Source organism: Fukomys damarensis, unplaced genomic scaffold, assembly GCF_012274545.1.
Source record: "Fukomys damarensis isolate Sample0158 unplaced genomic scaffold, DMR_v1.0_HiC HiC_scaffold_22, whole genome shotgun sequence".
NCBI classification, from domain to species: Eukaryota; Metazoa; Chordata; class Mammalia; order Rodentia; family Bathyergidae; genus Fukomys; species Fukomys damarensis.
Genome location: NW_022900934.1, coordinates 4,817,323 through 4,844,247, shown reverse-complemented (window position 1 = coordinate 4,844,247; position 26,925 = coordinate 4,817,323). Strand labels below are relative to the sequence as shown.

General features: G+C 38.3%; 1 protein-coding gene across 1 annotated transcript in view; it reads left to right on the top strand.

Moving 5' to 3' along the window:
* Positions 1-817: 817 nt before the first annotated feature.
* The window catches only part of Rab22a (RAB22A, member RAS oncogene family), a 51,835-nt gene continuing 25,727 nt past the window's right edge, over positions 818-26,925 (top strand). The window contains exons 1-2 of the mRNA XM_033766973.1: positions 818-829; positions 882-961. Coding sequence (XP_033622864.1) covers positions 818-829; positions 882-961 — 92 coding nt within the window. The remainder of the gene's footprint in view (positions 830-881; positions 962-26,925) is intronic.

Genomic DNA, 26,925 nt, shown 5'->3' with positions numbered 1-26,925 from the left:
GGCCCCTTCACCCTTCCCGCCTTCCGCGGAGCTTCCCCCGGCCCCCGGGCCGCCCTGCAGTGCCGCCTCCCTGCACCCATCCGAGGGCCGGAGCCAGGAAGGACCCTGCCCTTCCCCTGGAGTCTTGGGCTCTTCCCGACCCCAGGGGCCAAGCGGCCCTCCCTGCTCTCCATCATGTCCAGGTTGAGAAGCGCTCCAAAGTAGTTTGCTCCCAACTCACCAAGGTACTAGCTGGGAGTTGGCCAAGTCTTTCGAAGTAAAGCCAATAATAGATCTTGAGCTTTTACAAGTAGGGCTGACCTCTTTTCGCCCTGTATGGTGATTTTGAACTTCAGGGACACTCCTGACGCTGCTAGCAGTTATGTTACAAAGGAGGGGAGTTCAAACCATCAGGCCCCAAAGATGAGTTCGAAGCCTCGGCATCCCATCTTGGGGCAGTTTGGCCATTTCAAAGCTTTGTGAAATCTATCCTTTCATTCCTGAGTTTCTACTTTAAAAATTAAAAAGAATTCCGGTAACTATTCTTTTATGGTCTTCAAATAGGGTGGGGCTAGAGTTCGTAAGAGATTACTCAGAACTAACCCTGGAATTCATAGTTTGCTAACACGTATTTTTAAAAAGCAAGTGTATTTGTCACTTTTCACGTAAGGCAGAAACGTTGGGTCTTTCAAAGAGGTTCTAGTCTCTTAAAAACTACAGAGCCTTTTACCTGTTTTGAAATCTACTCCAGGGAATTTTTATGAAAACCACTTTCGTGTCCCTCCACTTGTAAAATTGACACATCTTGGATTTTCTGAAACCCAGAACTTATGGCACAATGTTCTTTTTGGTATCTGCACAAAGTTAACTTTTTCTCTGTTGCTCATCTCATTCTCTTTCAGGATACAGGTGTAGGTAAATCAAGTATTGTGTGGCGGTTTGTGGAAGACAGTTTTGATCCGAATATCAACCCAACAATAGGGTAAGATATTTATTTAATGTACATTGAAAGTCCTTTCCAAAAAAAAGTATATTACAAGTAGAGCCCAGTGAGTTCCAAATTAGTTCTCTTCATCTCCAAAGAGGAAGTGAGATGTAGTGCAGTTTAGGAAAATTATCGTCAGACTTATGGGGAGTGAAAAGCTCGAAATGAATATATGCATTAGAATTTTATTTAGGATTAGAATAGACATAGAAGCTTTGGTCTCTTAAGTATTGACAGCACTTACACCTTGGAAAGCAGATGAAAATAGGTCCTGGTATTCTTTCTGGTATGTCAAAGATACTTAGATGGTTTTAGTACTTCTGAAGAAGTAGAATGGGATCCAAACACTTCTGATACATTCTTAAAAGGGTAGTAATATTGAATCAGTGTTAAAATTTTAGGTTTTTTCAAGTCTCTGGTGTTTTTGGATAAATGTTGATTGCCTGTCCTTTTTACTTTGTAAAAAGTATTAATATTTAAATATCTTTTTTTCTATGAGAGAAGTTGTGTTTTATGGGTTTTAATACTGTGTTCAGCCTATAGACCTAAATAACCGCTATGCTCTGTTCTTACTGTCAAACCCCCACCAGTCAAATGATTTCCTCCATTAAAAGAAGAATTCTGTAGTATCCATCGTCGGGTTAAAATATGGCTTTGTGCTCTAGATAGATCATCCTCTGCCTCATAAAGTAATACTTTACAACCTAGGAGAGGGAAACTCCCATAGGATCATTTCTTAAAAAACTGTAAACTCCTATTGTTAGTTTGTTAGTTTATGTGCTTGTATTTTTGATAACTGCTTTGTCAAATTGTGGGTTTCCTACACATTTGAGGGGTTACAGGGATGAAATCTGTAATTCTGCAAGTAAAAAGTCTTTCAATATCCTTCAAGAAAGAATTGACACACGCATATAATCCCAGCACTCAGGAGGAGGCTGAGGCAAGAGGATCATCATGTGTTGAGGCCAGCCTGGGCTACATAGTGAGCTCAAGGCTAACCTGAACTACATAGGGAGACCCTGTCTCAAACAAACAAACAAATAAATAAATAAATAAATAAAAGAACGGGGTATGTTCACATATTTAAAGCATGACCTCACCCTCAGGCCCTGCCTGTCACTACATGCGTGAGAAAGTAAAGTGATAGGAAGTGATGGCAAGTAGCAATTTAAATATGGTGATTCAGAGTGACACACTTCACACTGAGTCAGAACTGAAAACACAGAACCCACAAGTTACTTAGATGACACCTTGGTTAGTCTCAAATGAAGAGAGAGAAAAATGACGAGTGCAGCTTCATGAGTCTCCATAAGCCTATAATGGGCTTCCATTCTTCCCTGGTGTCAGTAGTTCCCAATGTGCTACATGCTTGTGGTCCTCGGCTGCCGCTAGTCTGTTCTCCACCAGGGTGTGATGGCTCATGTTTCACAGGAAAGAAGAATGCAAGACCTTCTCATTTCTTCCTGCTCCCTTTCCTTTTTTCTGTGACCTCAGAAGGTGGCCTCCTCTCCTCCCTTATGACCAACACCACCCCAGAGCTCTGGAGCCTCCTTCTTTGTTGCCACCCCCGCCATACACACCCTACCTTGTTGACATAGCCTGCAAACATGTTCCCTCTCTACCCATCTCCACTGCAAGAGCACTATTCCCCAGCGCTACACCACAAAGTGTGTACCTCCTGAAACAAACTGTCAGTGTTGTGTGTTACACAGTACTGTCATTTCACTTCTGCTGCACCATGCCACTGAAACCACCTTCCCTTGCTAGCACTCACAATCCATCATTAAACCCAATAGCTTTTCCTTTAAGCTTCATTCATTACCAACTATATGTCTTATGCTAGCTTGGATGCTTGTGATTTAGACCAGGTGTCAGTAAACTATGACCTTTTGTTCTACCTTCTGGTTTGTTAATAAAGTTTTATTGAAACCGTTACAACCTTTTGTTTATATATTATAGTCTTGGCTGTTTTCAGGTTATAATGGTAAAATTGAACAGTGGTAAAAAAATGTTTTACTATACTGTCTGGCACTTTTCAAAACAAGTTTGCTGACCTCTTATTTAGACAAACTCAATTCCTACCCTTATGGAGCTTACCTGTAAGTAAAGATCAAGTTATATTCTGTAACTAATATACAGGAATGATTATTTAGCCATTTTCTGTGCTACAAAGGAAAAATGTGACATGCTCTGAGACCACGAAGCAGGGGGTCTAGCCTTGTTCTGGGGTGACTGATAACAAGAGAGGGTCCCTTAGAAGGACTGAAATTGAAGTTTTGAACTATGAGTGGATTATATTTCAATTAAAAAGTTTGAGAAAACAGTTGTTTGAACAGCAGAAATGTTCCAGTTGGTGGTGGTGAGTAGAAGAGAGCTGCAACAAGCATGGGGGACAGAGGAACCATGTGGGAGGGTAGGGCGGGTGAGGGAGTCAGAAGGCCGGAGTGAGTAGAGGACGGAGAGCATGAACTGGAGGGGTATTACCGCCAAGGAGGCTGGTGAGGCAGCAAGCAACAGGCCACAGAGCCCTGGAGATGGGTTAGAGTCCAATATCACAGACACGTCCCCAGCTTCTGTGAATGGAACTCCTGCCTCCCTCACTCCTCCCCTCCACCTGTGCCCTGGTCTCACTCGCGTCTTCTTTTGCCGAGCTCAGTGTCAGTTCTTCCTCAAGCTTTTTCCTGGCTTCTCTCGTTTCTCCTGAATATTCTTCTCCCTCTCACAGCTCACCTTTACTGGGATAATCTGAAATTGACTTTTTCAGCTCTTTTCCTCGGGTCCTGGACCATATCACCAGCCCATGACTTGGACCTAGTCCCCTGCAGAACTGTCCGTCTTCCACTCCTAGATCCCTCCATCCTTCTAAATTTATGTTCTTCCTTAATGACCCAGCTGTATAGTGAGGAAGAGCCTGTGCCTCAGAACAATCCTGTCTGAAACTAAATCAGGGTCTCAACCCACCACTAACAGGGAGAACTTACTTTCATGAAAGAGGCTGAACTACTCTGGTGGCATGGAGGTCCTAGTTGTGCCTGCCTCGTAGGGTTGCTGGGAGAATTCAGTGACTCTAGACAGGAGGGCCACAGGAAATATGCAGTAAATGTTAGTGGGGGTTAGTGATACGTTAATCCCATGCTGTGATTCCATCCCTGTTGACCTCACATTTTGTGTAGATGGAGGAAGTCACCCTCATTCAGATCACCCTTGTAGTGACTTGTGATTACTAATAGGAGCTCACTGTCTTACTCAAGTGTACAGGGAAAAGGAGTGGTTGACAGTCAACTGCTCTGCATGTGCATGAGTCCCACACCAATGGGACCAAATTCTCTCCTGGGACCTATAGAGTCTACTCACCACAGCATCTATGCCCACAGGTGGCCCACAGATACCTAGGATTTTACAGTGTTTGTGATTGAGCTTCTGAACAAACCATAGGAGATCTGGACCTCAACTCTTTCTGTGGACCCTGTGGTAGGCAAGACAAACAGCCTGTCCTCATTCACTCAAATTTGCAACCTTGGCATACTTCTCAAATCCCCTCCTCACTCCTGCTCCCTCCTCCGAGCCAGTAGCAAGTCTAGCTCCTGTCCAGGCTGTCTCCTAACATCCCACCATGTCACTTGCTGCCATTGACATGTTGGCCTTCATCTTCCATGTTCACAGAAGACAAGGACCTAGAATCTCACTGCACTGCACTTCTGATGTGTGCTAGCCAGTGATCCCTAGGCAGGTGAATTCTTAATCTGGTGTGGTTTGGGGTTTTATTTGTTTGTTTAATACTGTGGATTGAACCCAGGGCCTTTGCACTGAGCTACAATCCCAGCCCTCTTTGGGTTTTTTTGTTTTGTTTTGTTGTTGTGTTGTTGTTGTTATTGTCTCCTTTTGGTATTTAGTATTGTTGTTACTGTTGTTTGAGACAAGGTTCAGGCTGGCCTTGAATTTTCCGTGTAACCCAGGCTGACCTTGAATTCACAGTGGTCCTCCTGCCTCAGCCTCCTGAGTGCTGGAGTACAGACATTCACCACCATACCCGGCTAATCTGGTTTTTCATCAGTAAAATAGAACCAGGTCCATAGTGCTAGAATTCCTTGAGAAAATTAATTTAAAATGCTTTGCAAAGTGCCAGGGACACTGGGGTTCAGTAAATAGTAGCTATTCTTTTTTAAATATTTAAGTTTTTTTTAAACTTTTTGTCAAATGATGTCTTTTTGACAGAGTCTCCCTGCACAGGTCAGGTTGGCCTTGAACTCACTGTGTCATCCATCTTGGCCTACAATTCAGCAATTCTCCTGCCTCAGCCTCCCCAGTGCTGAGATTACAGGCATGCGCCATCACAGGTAGCCTGTATATTTGGTTTTTAAAAGATGGAATAATGTTGTGGAGCTTTTAAGTTAAATATAGCAGTCCCTGATCCACTCTCACCCATTTCCTAGAGGAGCCACATTGCTGTGGCATTCCCTATTTTTTGTGATCTTTTCTCCAGATTTTTTCACAGCATGCTTACACTGGTAGTTCTTGATTCCTTGTCTCCCTCCCTACCACCACCAGTTTTAGTCATTATCTACTGATATTTTTACTTTTTATTTTCTGCATAGTAGAAATTGAGCTACCCACCCCCTGCATTTGTACCATCTCTCCATCTCTCCAGTGTGGCATAGTGTTTAAAATACATACTCACATGCCAGACTGTGTGCCTTCACCTTAGCTGTAGCACTTAGTTGCTCTATGGGCTTGGGCAAGTTACTTACCCTCTTTGTGACTAAATTTGTACACCCAGGATACTGTGTGACCACTAACTTCGAAGATTGTTGTGAAGATTGAGTTAAAAACACACAAATTACTTAGAATAGCATTGGGCATATGGTAAGAATTTGTTACTTAGCAATTGTTATTTATTAGTAAATAATACAACAATAGTCAGTTTTTTACATGGAATTGGGGTAAGTGTGTTTGTGTGAGATTCATCTTTGTCTCATGTTCTAATAGTCCTTCACTTTGGTCAACAGGTAATAACTATCCCATTGGATCAGTGTACCAGTTTATGAATTCTGCTGTCATTGTGTTCCTCAATTTAGACATTTGTTTCTCATTTGGAGCTATTACATATAATTCTGCTATGAACATTCTTGTACAAATCTTTTGTGCCTCTGTGTGTGTGTGAATTTCTTTGGAGGATTACGCACACATCTGGCAGTGAAATTACTAAGTCACAGAGACTTAAGTTTCCTTCCACTCTAATAGATATCTCCCAAAGTATTGCGCCAACTTAGGCTCCCACCAGCAGGGTGTGAGGAGTTCCACACATCTTCATATCTTCTACAGCATTTGGTATAGTCTTTTAGTTGTTTCTTCACAGTATTAAAGGTCAAATTCAGACCTTGAACATACTCTGCCACTGAGTGATGTTCCTAGGCATACTTTCTTTCTTTTTTCTGTTTTTTTTGGACTGGGGATCAAAAAGGCAGGCAGCAGCACCACCTGGTCCCATACTTTCATTTCTTTTGGAGGGTGTGAGATATTTTCTCATTCTGATTTTTTGTTGTTGTTGTTTGGTTGTTTTGTTTTGTTTTGTTTTTTGAGACAGGATCTCACTGTGTAGTTCAGGCTGCTCTTGAACTCACTGTGTACCCCAGGCTGGCTCTGAACTAGTGGTGATCCTCCTAAGTGCTGGGATTATCTCATTCTAATTTAAATTCTATTTTCCTGGTGACTAAAGCTATTGGACACTTTTTCACATGTTTATCAGCTATTTGGATATTAGTTTTTGTATTGTTTGTTTATAAATCTTGCTTTTCTTTCTATTCGGTTGTCATTTTCTTACTGATTTTCAAGCATGATGTATATATTCTCTATAATAGTCATTCAACAGTACTGTGTATTGCAGATATTTCTCCTACTCTATTTTTCACTCTGAAAAGATCTGTTAATAACAGAAGTTCTTATACTTAATGTAGTCTATGTAATCAGTCTTTCTTAGTCATTGCATCCTGCCTTCCTCCTTCCCAACCTATATGCTTTTTCTTCTGCTTGCCATATTACACTTGGTAGGTGTTGGGTTACTCCAGTATATGTTGGCTTTCTTGTCTTGTTCCAGATCTTAGGGGAGAATTGTTTGGTCTTTTATCATTATATGTGATGGTTGGCTTCTGCTTTTTGATAGATGTCATGTTGAAGGAGTTCTATTAGATAATGTTTTCTATCTTGAAACATTCTTATCCTTTTTGTTTTTTAGTCTGTTAAAATGATGCATTACAATGATTAATTCTGAAATGGTAAACCAGTTCCATATCCCTAGAATACATTTCTCTTAGTTGTTATTTATTGTCTTTTTCGTACCAGTGCATTGCTTGGTTTATGTTCATGAGGGACATAGATCTGTAGTTTTTTGTTAATCTTTCTCTAGTTTTGGTATAAGGGCCTCATAAAGTGAATTGGGAAGTATTTTCTCCTGCATTTTTGGAAGTTTGACAGACTCGGTATTATTCTTCCTTGAAGATGTAGAATTTACAAATAAAGCCATCTGAGCAGGGAGATTTGTCACTTGTTGTTTTCAGAAAAATTTTGACTAAGGATTCAGTTCTTTTAAATGTAAGCCCATTCAGGCATCTAGGTTTTTGATTTTTTGAGGGGGAAAGAGTTTTAGAGTAAAATTCAGTAGTTTGTGTCTTTCAAGGCATTTGTTCATTGTATCTAATTTTTTAATTTATTAGCATGAAGTTATTCACAGTCCCCTTATAGTCCTTTCAGTGTCTTCAAAGATCTGAAGTGATAGCTCCTCTTCCACACTTGATATTAGTAATTTGAATCTTCTCTCGTTTTCTCAATCTATCTAGCTATAAGTTTATCAGTTTTATTGGTCTTTTCAAAGATTCAGTTTTTGGTTGCATTAATGCTTTTGTTTTTCTACTTCATTGGCTTTTGCTTTTACCTTTTTGTGTCTTTTGCTTATTTTGGCTTATTTTTATAGTTTTTAAGGTAGAAGCTTAAGTCGCTGGTGTTTTTTAAGGTCTTTTTTCTTATGTGAGTATTAAGAACTATAAATTTCACCAAGGATTTAGCTCAGTGACCCCGCACCTGCCTCACAAGCACAAGGTCCTGAGTGAACAAAAACAAAAACAAGAACTATAAATTTCCCTAAGTACTGGTATCTCATAGATGGATGTTTTTGTTTTCATTTAGTTCCAACTATCTCTAACTTCCCTTGACTTTAGCCAATGATTTCTTAGAAGTGTTTGTTTGTGGTCCAAGGGGTTGAACCCAGGGCCTCAACACTGAGCTGTATCCCCAGCCCTATTTATTTAGTTTGAGAAGAGGCTCTCAGCCATTAAATTGCCCAGGCTGGGCTCAAATTTGCAGTCTTTTCTGCCTCAATCTCCCAGGTGTGTACTACCATACTCAACTAGAAGTGTATTTTCCAACTTCCAGTTATGGGGGAGGGATCCAGAACTTTTTCAATTACTGTTTTCTAGTTTTAATCTGTTGTGGTCAGAGAACATTCTGAGTATTACTTCAAAGCTTTTACATGCGACAGTTGCTTTATAACATAGAATATGGTCTGTTTTTTTAAAGGATTTATGGACATTAGAGAAGAATGTGTCTTAGGCTATTGCTAGATAGAGTGTTCTGTAAAATGTTTAAAAAGCAGTTTGGTTAATAGCATTGTTCGTAGCTTTTGTACTCTCTGATTTTTTTCCTCTTGTTTGCAGAGAATGAAGTGTTTGAAACAAGGCTAATTGAGGATTTGTCTATTTATCTTTTTAATATGTTTTTGCTTCCTGTGTTTTGAAACATTTGTTACTGAGTGTATATGCATGTACATTATGCTTTTTTGATGACTTGACCCTTTTCCATCATGATTGTTCCCTTTTTTCCCATGGTAAGGGCACTGTTTATGGATTCCACTATGTCTGATGCTAATGTAGGCTCTTAAATATTCTATTTGCATATCTTCATCCATTTACATTTAACCTGTTTATAGCTATATATTTCAAGTGGATTTCTTGCAGGCAGAATTAAAGGTTTTTCTTTTATATCTAATTTGACAGTCTCTGCCTTTTAATTGGACTGTTAAGAACTGTACTGATATAGCTGCTACTGGCCACAAGTTAAAAATTCAGATCTTTGGTCATACTAGCTAGAGTTCAATCCTCATCACACAAAGTTCTGTTGTATAACACTGACTTAAAGCATCCTTATTTATTAGAATTGTCAGTGTGGGACTGGGGATTTAGCTCAGTGGTTCTGCCGCCTACCTCACAAGCGCAAGGACCTGAGTTCGATCCCTGGTACCAAAAGAAAAAAAATATTTGTCAGTGTGGTTTGATTTAAATCTTCATCTTGCTACATTTTTCTCTTTGCGCTCTCTCTCTATATATTTTTTTTATTGTTTGTTTGTTCGTTTTGTTTTGTTTGTTTTTTGAGACAGGGTCTCACTATGTAGTTGAGACTGATCTGGAACTCACTATGTAGCCCAGGCTGGTCTCGAACTCACAGGGACCCTCCTGCCTCAGCCTCCCGAGTGCTGGGGTTATCTTTGCTCTATATTAATTATTCAGTTTTATTTCCATGATTGTCTTGTTAGCTCTACCTCTTATTATTTTAGTGGTTGTGCTGTGATTTACAGTATACTGCTATATACAATATGTTCAATCCATATGCGGTTTCACATATAATGTAAGAATCTTACAGGATTATATTTCCATTTTACTTCTCCAGTCCATTTTCCTATTATTGTTATGTTTTACTTCTATATATTTTAAATCCACAGTATACTTTTGTGCCTTAGTGTTCTTTTAGAAGGACCTGAGGGTCTTTTTTCTCTACCCCATGCCCCATCATGTCTTAATTTCTGTATCTTACAATAAGTCATAATTTACAGAGGTATGGGTCTTCCATCTTATTCTTAAATAATGTCTTAGCTGCTCTTAACCTGTTACAGTTCAGCACAAACATTAAAAATCATATTGCCTGTTTTCACACACATAATGTTAATCCACTAAATGTTTTTGATTGACTTTAGATCAATTTGGAGAGAAATAACATCTTTTTATTATTGAACCTTCTAATATATGCACATAGATTATCATCCCCTTTATTGGGATTCTTTGTAATCCCTCAAGGTTTTTTGTTTTTTTTTTCTTCTCTGTATAGTGGACTAGCACATCTTATTTATTCCAGGGCTGGGGATTTAGCTCAGTGGTTCTGCCTCCTGCCTCGCAAGCACAAGGTACCGAGTTCAATCCCTAGTACCAAAAAAAGATAAAAGATTTATTCCAGGGGTTTGATATTTTAAATGCAGTTTTGTGCTGTTAAAACAGAAAGTGATAACTGTTGTAAATTTTTCATTTTAATTTGATTTCACACAGAAATAAGTTATTTTTTAATTGATCTTACAGCCACTGACCTGGATAAATTTACTTATTAATTCATAGAGCTTCTAATACATGGATCTTTTGTGTTTTTGCATCATGCTTTTGTATTGTCTGGAAATGACATGATTTTATGTTAATTTCTAATCTTTAAATTTTTTATTTATTTTATTAGATCTAGTAAGTTCTTTGTAACAACATCGACTATAGATGGTGATACTGGGTATGCTGATCTTAATCTAATCGTAGTAGATAAAAATTCATTTTCATACCATTTAGTATATTGGTGTAGTATTTTTTTGGTGTATCCCACTTATCACATTGTACAGGTGCTCTCCTTTTCATTGTTTGCTAGGTTTGGGGTACTTTTTTTTGATACTGTTTTTGGTTTTTGGTTTTTGGTTTTTTGTTTTTTTTTTTTTTGGATAGTGCCACGTTTACCAAAGGATATTTTATATGTATTGTACTGATCAGATATTCTTTTTATGCTGTTAATTTTATGCTGGTAAATTTTATTGTTGAATTTTCATGGAATAAAACCTCTTAGGTTGTGATAGGTATTTTTATATATCACTGGCTTTAGTTGACTCTTATTTTTATAAGATTTGTGTATGTTTAAATGGGAAATTGCCATGTAATATTTCTTGTTGAATACATGAAGAATGTTTGAAAAATATGGTAAAAGTTTAAATTAAAATTTTATTACAGTAAAAGATACATTACCATTATTCTCCCTCAAGATAATCTCCTTCTGCTGGGTGTGGTGTCACACTCCTGTAATCCCATCACTCAGGAGGCTGAGGCAGGAGGATTGCTGGGAGTTTGATACCAGCCTGGGCTACATAGTGAGTTCCAGGTCAGCCTCAGCTACATAGTGAGACCCTGTCTCAAACCCCCTCCAAAAGATAATCTCCTTCCTTTCCAGTACACCCCATCTTTCTCACCACTTTGTAAACCAATTCTGGAAGTCCTTTTTCATGTCTTTAGTTATGCTGTTATGGCTGCTTTGTCCTAAATCATTTCAAAATATTTACCATTTATGGTCATTTTTTGATTTGGAGAAAAGCCAGAAGTCATGTGCTATCAGATCCAGTGAATGCACCTTGCTGCTTTTACGATCCTTCCTTTCCATTGCATGCCTCTCAGCTGCAGCATTCCCCGTGCTTTTTATCACTCCCTGTAAAGACACTCACAAAAGAGCACTTCCAGACCTGCTTCAGAATGTGGCAGGTAGTGGTAAGTGTGTTTGAAGTGAGGGAGAGTGTTTTGAGAAAGATTAATGACAGTGTCTTCTACAGTAATAAAAATTTTTAAACTTTCACCATATTTCTGTCACGCCTCTTACTTAGCAGGGTTTTTAATCACAATTGTGGTTGTGTTGTGAAGCTGGTTGGGAAAGTCATCTTCAGGAAAAAATTGTATAAAGTTGCTCTTTTTCCTTCATTAAGAGATAATTCATCAGTGTCGCCATCTGGTCTTAGAGCTTTCCTTCTGTAATAGAATTTAATCAAGAAGTTTGTTTCTTTTATAGTTATAAAATTATTTGAATTCAGATTGTCTATTTCTGCTTGTATTGGTTTTGGTAGATTGAGGTTTTTTTGTTTATTTGGGTTTGGGGTTTTTTTGTATGTTTGTTTGTTTTTGTTTTTTTTACTTTTGACTCCCTCATAGACTTTTTCCAATTTATTGGCATAAGGCTGTTAAGATCCTATATTGATATCCCTTTTTATTTTTGATATTAGGTTTGCCTTTGATCAGCTCTATGGTATATCTGTTCTTTATTTTGTTAGTTTCTGCTTCTGTCTTCCTTGCTTCTGACCTGTTTAATGTAATGCTTCTTTTTCTAACTTCTTGAAATAGATGGTTTTGTCCCTGATTTTTAGTCCTCTTTTTCATTTGTAATCTTCATATTCTAAAACCTTCACTAGGGCTTTTGCTGGATCCAGCAAGTTAGTGTATATCCTCATTATCATTCAATTTAGAGTATTTTCCAGTTGCTGTTACTGTTTCATGTTTAATCCAACTGTCATTTAGATGTACATTTCTCAGTTTCAAATGTAAGAATAACATCTACCTAACTTTTTCTTAATGATTACCAGCATAATTGTTAGTGTTCCTTGTTTATTTGAGAAGATTATATACTCTGCAACTGCAGGTTGTTGTGTTTTATGAGTGGATTATATTAAGATTTTTAATCATGTTGTCTTGATTTGGTTTTTTGGGGAGTGCTAGGGATCAACCCTAGGGTCAAACAAATGCTTTGCCAGTGAACTTTGTCCCCAGCAATCATGTTGTGTGTGTGTGTGTGTGTGTGTGTGTGTGTGTGTGTTATCCTTGCTGATTTTGTGGTATATCTGACTTTATCAGTCACTGAGAGAAATGTGTTAAAATCTGCCACTGTGGTTTTTAATTTGTGGGTTTCTTACCTATTCCATCAGTTGTATCTGTTTTACAACTACATTAGATACATACAAATTTAGAATTTTATATGTTACTGATAAACATGCTTTTTAGCTCTGGTTAAGTGTTTTGCTTTGAAGTCTAATTTGTCTATTATATAACATTATTATTTTCTCTGGTTTATATTTGTATGGTACATCTTTTTCCCATCCTTTTGTTTTTAGCCTTTCTGTACTTCATATTTAAAGTGGCTCCTTCGTAAAAGCAGGTTATGATTTGATTTGATAAAGTAGACTGCATATGACTATCACCCTACTCAAAATGTGGAAATTCCTTTCAGTTCACAAAGTTCCTTCTGTGAATCCAATGCCCCATAAGAACTCACTGCTATAGACCAGTTGTAGTGGCACACACCTATAGTCCTAGCAATTGGGAGGCTGAAGCAGAAGGATCACTCCAAGTTTGAGAACAGCCTGGGCTACAAAATGTCCTCTTTGTTTGCGCTTTTCCTCACTCAGATGAGAGGATACCATACAGGATTTAAGCCTGTGCGTCTGGTTTATTTTACTCAACATTATTTTTTCCAGGTGCTGCATCCATTTTCCTACAAATATCTCAAATTTGTCATTCTTTATACACAAGTAGTATTCCATTGTATCTATATGGATACTACATTTTCTTTATCCAGTCATCTGTTGATGCTTATACAAGCTGCTTCCAGGATTAGGATTTACTTATTACGAATTGTGCTGCTGTACACATTTCTATGCATGTATCACTGTAGTATGATGTCTTAGCTCTTTGAGGAAGATAAGGAAGATACCTACCAGGGGGATAGCAGGGTCATATGGAATTTCTAAGTTCAATTTTTTGAGAAATCTCCATATTGATTTCCATAATAGTTGTACAAGTTTATATTCCCATCAACAATGAAGGAAGGTTCCTTTTTCACCACAGCTTTGCCAGCATTTGTTATTGTTTCTTAACTGTAATCATTTCTTAATGATTGTCCTTCCAGAGTAATATGGACTCTTCATGTTTTAATTTGCATTTCTGTAATGGCCAGAGATGTTGAACATCTTTTCGTATATTTTTTAACCATTTGTATTTCTTCGTCTGTGAAGTATTGTTCATTTCTTTTGCACATTTCTTGACTGGGTCTTTAATTTTATTTTATTTTTTAATTTTTTGATACCAGGGATCGAACTCAGGACCTTGCGCTTGCGAAGCAGACACAGCACCACTGAGCTAAATCTCCAGCCCTAGGTCTTTAATTTTAGGTGGTTTGATCTTTTTGAGTCCTTTATATATTCTAGATATTAGTCTTCTGTCTGAGGACTAGCTGGCAAAATTTTATTCCCACTGTGTACTTTGTCACTTCACACTACTAATTGATTCTTTTGCTGTACAGAAGCTTTTAGTCTGATGTAATCCCATTTGTTGATTCTTGCTGTTATTTCTTGTGCAATTGAGGTTCTGTTAGAAGATCTTTTCCTGCACCTATTTCTTCAAATGTTTTACCTATTTTATCTTCCAGTGGGTTTTATGATGAGAGGTAAATAGACTATAATTTTCTTCTCCCTTTTAATTGTGCACCTCCCAGGTGGTTTCCAGTTTTTGGCTGTTACACATGTAGATGCTGTGAACATTCTTTTACAACTCTTTGTGGGCATAGGTTTTCATTTTCTCTGAGTAAATAATTAAAAATAGAATTGCTAGTTCATAGAGTGGATACTTATAGAGCTTATTAAAATTTGCCAAGTAGTCATTCAAAGTGGTTGTATCACAGTGCACCTGTGTTTTGTCTGCTATGACAGGTATGTTCCACCTTCTGGACAAAAGTCACATGTTTTTGCTAAGTTGTGCAAAACACACAGTGCAAAATGTTCCGGTCTCCAGATTGCATTTCAGTTTTTAATTTGAGTGATCAATTGTATGGGGCAGTGAGGAAAAGTCCCTATTTTTTTAAAATTTGAAAATGCCTAAAGTTTAGTATTAATAAACTCATTCTTACGAGCTCCTGCTCTCTCACATGTAAACTTTTCTTTAAAAAAAAAAAAAAAAAAAGGTGCCTACCTATAATCCTGTACTCAGGAAGGATCACCAGAAGTTTGAGGCCAGCCTGGGCTGTACAGACCCTGTCTCAAAAAAAAAAAAATGCTTGCATTATTTGCCCTCCTGTGGCAATGTATAGCATCCTGGATGTTCTGTCACCAAAATTTTTTTTTTTTTTTTTTGGTACTTGGGATTGAACTGGGGTCCTTGTGCCTGCAAGGCAGGCAGCAGAATGACTGAGCTAAATCCCTGGCCCTTTTTGACGCTTTTTAATTGTAGTAGTTCTAGTAGCTATAGAATGACATCTCATTGTGGTTTTAATTTTTATTTCCAGGGTAACTAATAATGTGTTTGTCATTCAGGTATCTATGAAGAAGTCACTTTATAAGTTTTTTGCCTGTTGCTTTTGGGGTTTTTTCTTATTAATAATTTGTAGAAATTCTTTTTTTTTTCCTGAGTTAGGGTACAGGTTTATTAATTCTCAGGAAACATGAAAAGATACTCCACATCGTTAGTTCTTACAGAAGTACAAAACAAATCCACCACTATATATTATTACATGACTGTATTGCTCACTTTTGGTTGCTGAGACATGGCACCTGACATCTTCAACTTAAAAGAGAAGCTTATTCTGACTCACAAATTTGTAGATTCTTTATATATTCCAAATAATTCTTGTGAGACATTTATCATAAATATTTTCTTCCCTTCTACAGCTTGTGTTTTTCTTTTCTTAATGGCATCTTCTGATGAAGTACAATATTTTATATATATATAAAACATTACATGTATGTAATGTTATATGTACATACAGTGTTTTATATATTTATATATATATATATAGTTAAATATATAGTTAATGAAGTCCGCATTATCACTTTTTGTCTTTGGTTCATACTCTGTTTGGACCTCATTAAATAACCTCTGCCTGCCCAAAGAGATCAAAGGTACGTATTCATAGGTGTGAGATGGTGCACACCTGTAATTTCTGTACTTGGAAGGCAGAGGCAGGAAGATTGCCACTGAGTTTAAACCCTGCCTGAGCTTCATGGGGCTAAAGAATCTTCTCACTCAAGTGGCTGTTGACCCGTGGCTTTGGATTCTCAGTTTTCTGCATGTGAAAATCTCCCTAGGGCTGCTTGAGTGGCCTCACAACAAGGCAGCTACCTTTCCCTAGGGCAAGCAATTCAAGAGAGAAAGCAAGGAGTCTACAGTGTGTTTATAACCTACAGCCCACAGTCACCTCCTAGGGTTCTCTGTTCAGTAGAAGAGAGTTGCTAAACCCACCCTAGACTCAAGGGGAGTGAGCTCCACTCTTGAAGGGAGGGATATCAAACACACACAGTACACGCAAGAGTGAGCATATTTAGAACTATCACAAATTTAATTTCATAAATTAAACCTTTTTTCTTTTTTGATAACCTACATTTGAGAAACATTTGACAAAACAATTAGTTTTTAATCTTCAAAAGTCTCAAGATATAAAAAGTTAAGGAGAAACCCAAGAAACTGTTCCAAATTGAGAAGACTGAAGAATCATAATAGCTAAATGCAACATGTAGTTTTGAACTGGATGTTTTCCCAGAAGATTTTTATTGGGACAGTTGACAAAATTCCAAATAGATTTTGAGGAGTAGATGGTGGTAATGTGTCAGTTTTACAGTTTGATGATCTTATTCTGCTTATGTAGGAAAAGAGTCTTGCTTGTAGGAAACATTAACATTCAGAAGTAAAAAGGGAATTTAATATCAGATGGTTCTGAATAAATTCAATATTTATAACTTTTCTCAACTAGTTGAAGGAAAAGTGAGTTCTTTATGTTATACTTATAAATTAGAATTTGGTTTGAACTCAGGATTGAACCCAGAGAGCACTGAGCAACACACTTTGCCCTTTTTATTTTGAGACAAGGTGTTGCCCGGGATGGCCTTGAACTTGTGAATCCTGTGTCAGCCTCCCAAATAGCTGGGGTTACAGGTGTGTTCCACTTCACCTGGATGACAGTGTTTCGGATGTTTAAAAAAAATATTATCTGTAACACCATTTGCTGTAGAAAATCATAAAATTGTGTTACTGATCCTATCTTCGTGGAGAGGTTCCAACAGCCCACATTATTAACACACGACCCTGCCTATACCAGTGCTCTTTGGTCAGACCTTGATACCCACTGTGGGCCACTTTAGTTCTGTTCACCACACACACGCAAGCGCCATGGACAACTACCTGCTTAGCCCAACATTGACTTTTATACTAAATAATTATTCAGAGCAGGAAAAGAGGAAGAAGAAGAATAACTATTCTACATACATATTACTATTTTCATTGCTGTTTACTCCCATAAAACTGTGTTTTTATCTGATGTCATTTACCTTTAATCTAAAGAACTTTTAGCATTTTGTGTATTCAAAGCTACTGGTTATAAAATTCCTTATATTTGTTTATCTAATATTGTCTGTATGGCATCCTCACCTCCCTCTTCCCCATCCCCAAGACACATCTTGTATTTTACTTATATTTTAAGACTAACTTTAATTTCCCAGTCATAGATGTAAGTATATGAATATACCTGTTTCCTTTACATTGACTTCACTTAAACTTAAAGGCATAGTTAATTAAGGACTGTAAACTAATATGTAGCGTATCTGTCACATACACAGGAACATCTTTTAACAAATTTGTCAAGCACTACCAACATTTTATTATAAATAACAGGCATCAAAATAATCATGATCATGTTTTTGATAACTATACAAGTAGTCAGAACCCACACTGCTTCCAGAATTAACAGAATCTGTGACAGTTTTCATTTTATCTGCTACTTTAAACAACTACAACTGCAGCTTTTGACTAAAGGGGATGGATAAAGCATGCCATTTATGTTTTTTCTTGAGATTTTTACATTTCAGAAGTACAGGTTTCCACTGCTGTCTGATAGTTTTTATCATGCTTCATTTTGTAAACCTGAATTCTATTTGAAGCACTGGGTTTTATGTTTAAATAACAGAGCCTTAGGGATGGGGTTGTAGCTCAGCAGAGCACAAGGTTCTGAGTTCAATTCCTGGTCCTAGAAAATAAAACAAAAATAAACAACAGTGTCTTAACAAGAAAGAGGTAGAAAAATTGTGCTACCTAAGAATATACTAAATATATTCTTAGAAATGTGCAGGTAATGTTTACCAGCTCCACAACTTTTTACCTAATGAGTATTTTGCAATGTGATATTTAATCAAGACATTAATATGAATAAAAGGTGGAAGATTTAAAACAAGTTTGAGATCTGCTAAAACTAATTGTTGTGGTACCTGGAAAGCTTCATATTTTCTTTGGGTGTCTTAGTTCTTTTAGTTATGGTGTATTTTTGCATTACATGAAATTTGCATGTGTCATATATATCTATCTTAATCATTTTTTATCCCTTTTTCCTTTCCTCCTTTCTCTCCCTCCTTTCCCTTACCTCTTCCCTCTGCTCCACAAAGTCTGCAATTGTTTTATTTTTAAAATTTATTTATAATTAAGTGTGTCAGATGAGAGATGTGATATTTAACTTTGACTTATTTCATTTAACATTATGGTCTCAAAATCCATCCATTTTCTTACAGATGACTCCAATTATTTATGGCTAGGGAAAATTCCATTGATATATACCATATTTCTTTATCCATTTGGACATTGTAGCTCTTGAAGTACAATTTTAATGCTATATGAATTTTGCTGTTTGATAACACTGGTATGCACCATGTATCCACCATCCCACTGGAATTAATCTTATATTAATTCTTATTATAAATTAAGTGATGGAGTACCTCCTCAGTATTTAGGTCCACATTGTACTTTCATATTATACATTCTGTTTTCATAATTGTCCTTGGCAGTCAATTAATGATGTCTGCCCACCATGTAAGTACCATATCTTCATCATCTTCAAGCTAACCCAACCATCACCAACACCTTTTGGTCTTTCTTCCAACAAATTATAGGAACTCTAGCTCCTGTGGAGACCTCCATCTTTTCTGCACCCCAATACAACTGCCCATCCTCATTTGGAAAGGATATCTTTGCTGGATGTAGGGTGAATTTGTGTGTTTTTCAGCACTTTAAACATTTTATTCCAGCCTAGCCTCCCTTGGTTTTGTTTGTGTTTATACCAGGGATCAAACTTCAAACCTTGCACTTGCAAGGCAGGCAGCAATTCCTGACCATAGCCTCCCTTGTTTTTGCTGAATGACCTGTCTTCATCTGTAATACTTATATATATAATGTGTGTTTTCATTCTCTGTATTTTTTTCTACCCCATTCTTTTGCTCCACTTAATGGGAATATATATATATATATATATATGTATGTATTTAGCAGCTAAATGGGCCACTGAAGCTCTGGATTTGTTTTTCCCCAATCTCATTGTTTCTTCGCTCTTTTTAGGATCATATAATTTTAATTAATTGGTTTTATAGTTCAAGGCTGATTCTTCTAGTATAGCTAATCTAGTATAGCTAATCAGCATATCTATGTTCTTGGTTTTTTTTTAAATGCTGCCTGCCCTTAATTCTAGAATTTTCATTTCCATCTCTCTCTCTCTTTTTTTTTTTTTTTTTTTTTTTTTTTGTACAGGGGATAAAACTCAGGACCTTGCACTTGTGAGCCAGGCATGGTGACACTGAGCTAAATCTCCAGCCCTGCCTTTTTTTTTATTATGTGCTTATGGTCCCCATTGCTTATTCCAAGTGAGTTTTTCTTTAGGTCTTGGTTATATTTATAATAGCTATTTTTTTTTTTTAACTTCCCACTAATTTCAAAGTTTGGATCATCACAGGATCTATTACTATGTACTATTTTTTCTCTTGTTTTTGGGTCACATTTTCTTTACATACATAAGTTTTGTGGGGGTTTTTTTCTGTATACTAAACACTACAGGAGACTGGTTAGAGATTTTAAATTCTCTTCTGCTGACAAATGCTGTCTTGGTTTAGCAGAAAGTTAAATTCTGGGCTAATTGTCTCAAACTGCTGGAAGCTTGGTTTTACATTTGTTAGATGATTATGTTACAGTGTTGCCTTTTCCCTTACTGCAACTCCTTCTTCCTGTGACACTGTCCTTCTGAGGTAGGGCCTACCTGAATTTCATTCAGTGTGTTCAGTAAACTGGGCGTTTTACACAATCCAAATTCTCAACTCTTCTCCATTGTAGTTAGCAGCAGTTGATGTCTCCTTAGCTTCTTTTCAGCCTCCCAGATATTGCTGGGCTCCTTGGACTCTCCTCAGCTGCATGCACCGTTTAGGAGTTAGCTGTGCATTTGAGAGGAGTCTGTGTGTAGGTTTGTAGTTCCCTCCTCTATACTCCTTCCTTTCCAAGGCATGTGCTTTAAGGGCCAGGGATTTAGCTCAGTGGTTCGGTGGCCTGCCTTGCAAGTGCAAGGACCTGAGTTCGATCCCTCGTACAAAAACAAACAAACAAGGCATGTGCTTTAAGGGCCAGGGATTTAGCTCAGTGGTTCGGTGGCCTGCCTTGCAAGTGCAAGGACCTGAGTTCGATCCCTCGTACAAAAACAAACAAACAAACAAGGCATGTGCTTTCAATTTCCAACTACAGTGGCAGCTCTGAACCATCTTCCAGCCAGTGCTGATGATGATTTGTCTTTAGAATGATTTTTTTAAAAATCTTTTTCTACATCTTGGCCACGTCCCCTTCTTTCTAGACATCTGATGCTGTCTCTCTTATCATGCCCTTTGCATTTACTCTTTCCTCCTTTTGAAATGTTCTCTTCCTTCCAAACAGTGGCATGGTTGGGTCTTCTCACTTTTGAGAATTCATCTAAGAGGTTTTCCTACCATCCTATCTCGGACTGTGTTGAGTCACTATCATATGCAGTATTTTATCTTCATGGAAACTGTTAGAGTCTGTAACCATTCATCTCTTTACTTATTTGTCTTGTCTCCAGCACCCCAATGTGAGAAGAGCCTTAATCTGAAATGATCACAACTGTGTCCACAGCCCATAATAACTGATTGTATACATTTGTTATCTCTGTTTAACAGTCTCTTCTGACTTAATTCTTAGTTATCTTTTGCTCCCATCATTCCACTGCAGCCATTACATGGAGTTTAACATCAGCCTAGGAATGATCAACTGTAATCTGTAGCTTGTTTTTTAGTGTATTTGTTCTCTCCAGAAGCATCTGATGTTATTTTTTCTTTTTTGGTACCGAGGATTGAACTGGGGTCCTTGTGCTTGCAAGGCAGGCCACCGAACCGCTGATCTAAATCCCTGGCCCTTGATGTTATTTTTTAAACAGTTCTGATTCTCCTTTATACTTCTCAGAGTAAATCTTCCTTGTGTTTTCAGCCTCAGTATCCACCCCTAAAATATTAAAACAGTGAGAATTTCTTACACAGCTGTGTGCCTTCCTTCGTGATTTTGTGTTCTCTCGCAGCTCTGAGAGCCAGTTTCTCCAGTGACTCCGGTGACCCTTGTTTCAACATAGACACCCCTGGGTCTCCACCCATCTACCACTGTTCTTACCACTCTTCACTCAGGAACCTGGCCCTACCTTGTCAGTAAGAGAGCAGTTAGCAAGTCTATCCTTGAGTGTGGGGACAATCACTGTGAAAGGCAACTTGGCAAACCCCAACAAAATGTAAGTAGTAATAATAATGTGCTTATTACATTAAGTGTAGTACTTCAGTTTTTTAAAATAAAAATCTTGTAGGCTTTCCAGACAGATAAAAGTCACAAAGACTAATTCATGTCCAAATTACTAAAATAAGCAAAATAAATTTCTTAAAGCCCAAAGAAATCTAATGAACTAAACTTCTTAAAGCAACAGGCCATTCAGAAGAGACCAGAGCTGCTCTCTTCCTCTACTGAAACAGAGGAATAGGGCCAGGGATCTAGCTCAGTGGCACTGAGCCTGCCTTGCAAGTGCAAGGTCCTGACTTCGATCCCTGGTAACCTTCCCCTGTAAAATGAAATACAGGATAGAATCTTCCATAGATAGAAACACTCTGGCTGTCAAACAGGGAAGCTCTGGGGCAGGTGATCTCAGAACAGCCTCTCTGCAAGAATCACTGTCTCTGCTGCACATAAAATGACCACAGCCAAGCCATCAGAGTATAGTGATAGAACCAGCTAGTTAAGAGACTTGCTCAAAACCTTGACCCAGAGGTATTTTTTAAAAAGCAGGTTATATATAGGAGAACTGTGATGGCAATTATCACTGACTTCCTAGCAGAAATAATGGAGACCAAAAACAATGAAATAGCATTAACATAATATTAAAAAAAGAAAACCAGGACTGGGGATTTAGTTCAGTGGTTCCACCACCTGCCTCACAAGCACAAGGGCCTGAGTTCAATCCCAGGTACCCTAAAGGAAAAAAAGAAAACCTACCAGCCAAGAATTAGAAATAGATAACAAGAGTATAATAGTTGGGAAGGGACTACATGAAATGATATGGCCAGATTCTTATGTTGTTTATAAAGTAGTATATTATTTGGATGTAAACTGAAATTTAATGTTGTATAATATAATCCTTAGAGAAACTATTGAAAATCACAAGGAAGTCTAGCTAAAAATGCAATACAGGAGATTAGATTATAAAAAATGTTATTTATCTAAAAGAAGGGGAGCAGAGAAGCAATACAAATGGGAAACTTAAAGCCTTCCATACAGTTAATTAGGCTTTAGCACAATGGTAGAGCCCTTGCCTAGTATACCCAAGGCCATGCATTCAATCCAGCACCACAAAATAGAAATAGACACACACACACATAATTTTATGTTGGTTATGCTTTCTTTAATTTCTAGCATTTATATTTTTTATAGACTCAGTGGTTTGCCTGGGACAAGGACAAGAATGAACTGGAAATGGGATGGAACTTTCTAGGCTTATAGAAATACTATTTATCTTACTTTGGGTCATGGTTACATGAGAATGAAATTTCAAAACTCACTGGGATAAAAACCTACACTACTCTGCATTTTATTATACTTCAGTTACACCTCAGTACAAATACATAATCGTGTGAAGTCCCATTGTATTAATCAGCCTAGGTCACTGAGACGTTGCCTGAAATAAGTGACTTAGAAAAAGAAAAGGTTTGTTCGGCCCACAGTGTTGGAGCTCCCAGTCCCTGATCACCTGAACCTGGTGAGGCGACGCAGCACATTTGAAACACATCAGGCAACAGAACTGTTACTTCATGGCCAGCAATCAAAAGAAAATACAAAATACAATACAAAAAAGGGTCCCACAGTAACCTTGAGATACATCCGCAGTGACCCAGGTGACTCCCCAAGACCTCGCCTCCTGAAGATGGTCAGCACCTCCCAGTAGTGCCTCCCAGGAAACCAAAACTTTGGAAGACATTCATGAAGTTATCCCTCGTGTTTTCAGATGGGAAAATAAGGTAAAGAGAGTTAACTGACTTGCCTAATGGTCGTCACCCACTTGGTGGCAAGACGAGTAAAGCTAGATAGTCTGGCTTAGTGCTCTGCATTCTTATCCATTGTGCTATTTTGCAATATCTGGCTCAGCAGTTTTGGGTCTGTAGTATACCGACAAACACCTATAAACTCCACATTCATTCATAATTGTGCGAGGCTGATACTGGCAGCAACGTTGATTAGTAGGGGTCTGATTGTATACAGTACAGTACAATCACCCAGTGTAATACAATAAAGGGAAAAAAACAGCTTGGGAAAACTTTATGTTTATATCCATTGTTGTCTAGTGTGCAAAAAAAAAAGTTGAAACATTTCCTTCTATGTTTAAAAAGAAAAGGATACACAAGGACCCAAGTTCAATCCCCGGTACCAAAAAATAAAAATTTTTTTAAAAAAAAGAAAAAGAAAAGGATAGAGGAGAAACTACATGTGATTGTGAAGTATTTCTGAAAGAAACTGGTAAGATCAAGTTTCCAAGGAGAGGAGCTGGCTGGCTGGGAGGGTCGGTCAGGCGGGAGACATTTCATATATACCCATTTTGTACAGGTGGGGTCTTGAAGCATAGTGTACTCCCTCTTCCAAAAGTTAAGTTACAGTCACAATTTGGAAATGACAGTTACCTGAACTCCCAGAAACCTGACTCCAACTTGCTCAGAGTTCTCCCTTTCGTCGCCTCAGTTAGTACCCTGTGACTTTTGTGTAATCAGTCGGTCCAGAAATTTTGCCCATTCCTATGAAGCCTACTCCATCGTTGTCCAGCATCATTTCCTGGCGCAATTTAACTTGCTTCCCTTTCTTGCTGCCTTTTTAGTTCAGCTCCCTCCGGCTTGTCTGTTACTTTAAAAATGTTTGGTGTTCCCAAGTTTCTGGTTTTTTAACCTACATATACATCTCTGCTTCTGCCTTTTAAGGTCCTTAAAAGTAGTAGTTGAATAGATCTCGCTCATCCATGTGTAATTAACCTTCTAATTAGATAGGATCATTCCTTCTAAGTGACTTCCTTCACTTTTTTCTATCTTTTCTGAAATACCACATGTGGGATGATTTTAGATGGTATACAGATAAACTTTAATTTATAAGTATTTCATTATCTGTTGAGAAAACTAAAGCTAGTCTATGAAACCTGTAGGTTTTTAATTTTACCAATATTAGGCTTAGACAAGGCTCAACTTTAAAAGAGGAAAGTGATTTGTTAAAATACATAGCACTACTACAGACAAGTTACAGATCCGCCAAAAATGGCAGTCTTGGTGCACTGGCCTCAGGAGATGCTGTCTTTAGGAAATGGGGTCTCACACTGAGGAGTCATTTGTTGTCAGCCTTTGTCAACTCTTCCCTGCCTGGCTGCAGCTTTTTCTGTGGTCTTCAAACAGTAGTCACCTCTCTGCCCCACCACACCAGGTCTAGCCCTGCGTAGCAATCAGACTATTTCTTGAGACTTCACAATTCTCTGCTTCTGTTCCTGGTATTCAGTTGTGGAGCATGATTCCCTTCAGTTCTTGCACTGTCAAATGAGTCAAATTCCTTAACTTTTGAGTTCAGCTCAAAATTCACCTCTTATCCAAAGTCTTACCTTGGTGTATTCATTTCCTCTTGCTACTATAACCAATTACAGCAAACATAAGCACCTTAATAGAACACAAATCTATGTTGCAGCTCAGGGGATCAGACCTCCAAAATCATTTTCACTGTCTTAAAATCAAAGTGTTGCTAGAGCCAACTCCTTCCAGAGGCTTTAAGGGGAGAATTTGTTTCCTTGGCTTTTCAGCTTCTAGTGGTTGCCTTGATTTGTGACCCCTTCCTCCATCGTCATGGCCCCTCACTTCTTTCTTTCTCCACGTCATCTTCTCTGACTCCAACTCCTCCTGTTTCCTTTTGTAAAGACCCTTGTGTTTATATCCATCACACCTAGATAATCCAAGGTCTTCCTCTTCATCACTAGATTCTTAATTTACTCCGGCCTGACACGTGCTTTGTGCAATATGAGATTTCCTCTTGACAGATTGGGGCTATGGGCCGGGTAGGGGGGAGCCTTGTTCAGCCTGCCACACTTGGCATCGCCATTCTCCTTCCCATTCACTCTTGGCTTTACCTCTCTGCTCCGACATCTTTTTTCACTGTCTTATAGAATATTTGCCTTGTCATTATCTGTGTATCTGACCAGTCCCCACAGTGTGGGCCTCTCAGAAGCAGTGGGTCTTGTTCATCTTATCTTCTCATTCTTCCTGCCGTACAGTGGAAGGGCAGCTGTTTGAATGAGTGAACAGAGCTCCAGGGCAGGACAGCTGCATGGTGCTGTTGATGGGAGCACAGGCTGGGTTCCTGGCTGCTCCACTCACTGCCGCTCTCCTGAATATCTCCTCCATTCAGTGGAGATAAAGAATCACCATAGCCCAGGGGTTCACAGTAAGATTAAATGGGATCACACGTCCGTAAGAGCACCCAGCAACAGTGAACACCTAGTCAGGGCAGCTAGTTTTTTCATTGTTACTGTTTATCATGTGAAGGGATTATGTTTGTAAGTTATTCTTGACTGACTTAGGAAAATGGAAACTAAACTCTGTTGTATACTTATATTTTGTGCTTAAATTTTCCTTGATTTTAAGTATTTTCCCAGAAGTTTTCAAAACATGTGACCAAGTGTAGACAGTAATAAATGAATTGCTTGGGATGACTGAAACTATAGGTTTCAGTGGGTAGTGGCTGCTGAGAAGAAAGCACTATGCAGAGTAGCAAGATATTCCTTAGGTATGACTAGTCTAAGAGATGGCGTAGTTTAAAGAAAGCATTACAGTAACTGGGGTGAATTGCAAGTGACTAAACCACGGTAAGCCACTCTACCACACATATTCCCTTGCATAGAGCTAACCGTCCCTGCGCACCTGTCAAGTTCCCCTGCGCCTTTTGAAAACTTCCTAAAGGCCTCTTGGTGTGTTAGAGGAACTACTAGATTTCACATGTGTTTTGCATTTTTTTGTTGTTTCTTTGTTTGTTTTTGAGACAGGGTCTCACTGTGTAGTTGAGACTCACCTGGAACTTAACTATGTAGCCCAGGTGGTCTCAAACGCACAGCAATCCACTTGCCTCAGCCTCCTGAGTGCTGGCATTATAGGCATGCACCACCACATCCAGCTTTGTTTTGCGTTTTTTGTTTGGTTTCTGTTTCTGTTTTTTCTCCATTTTGTGGTTCTGGATATTGAACCCAAGGTCTTCACACTGAGCTACATCCCCCAATCTTAATTTTTGAGACAGGGTCTTGCCGTATTGATGAGTTGCCCAGGCTTGGCTAGAACTTGAGATCTTTATTCTTCAGCCTCGCAGAGTGCTGGGAATACAGATGTGCACCACTGCATCCTTTTGAATCTGGTCTTTTTATGATTCTTTTTTATTATTATTATTTTTTTTTTAGACTGGGTCTCACTGTGTAGTTCAGGCTAGCCTTGAACTCACTATATATCCCAGGCTGGCCTCAAGCTCAAACAGCCCTCCTCCTACCTCAGCCTCCCTGGGGCTAGGATTACAAGTGTAGGCCACTATGTCCATGTCTGCCTGGTCTTTTTATGTTTCAGTCTTGATGGTATATAATGTTTCTATTCAGTATATATAAGCTAGACATCCAGGTATTGTTTGAGATTTAAAGTGGTTTGTTTTATGTTTTCTTTTTTTGGTACCAGGATGTAGGACCTTATGCTTGCTGGA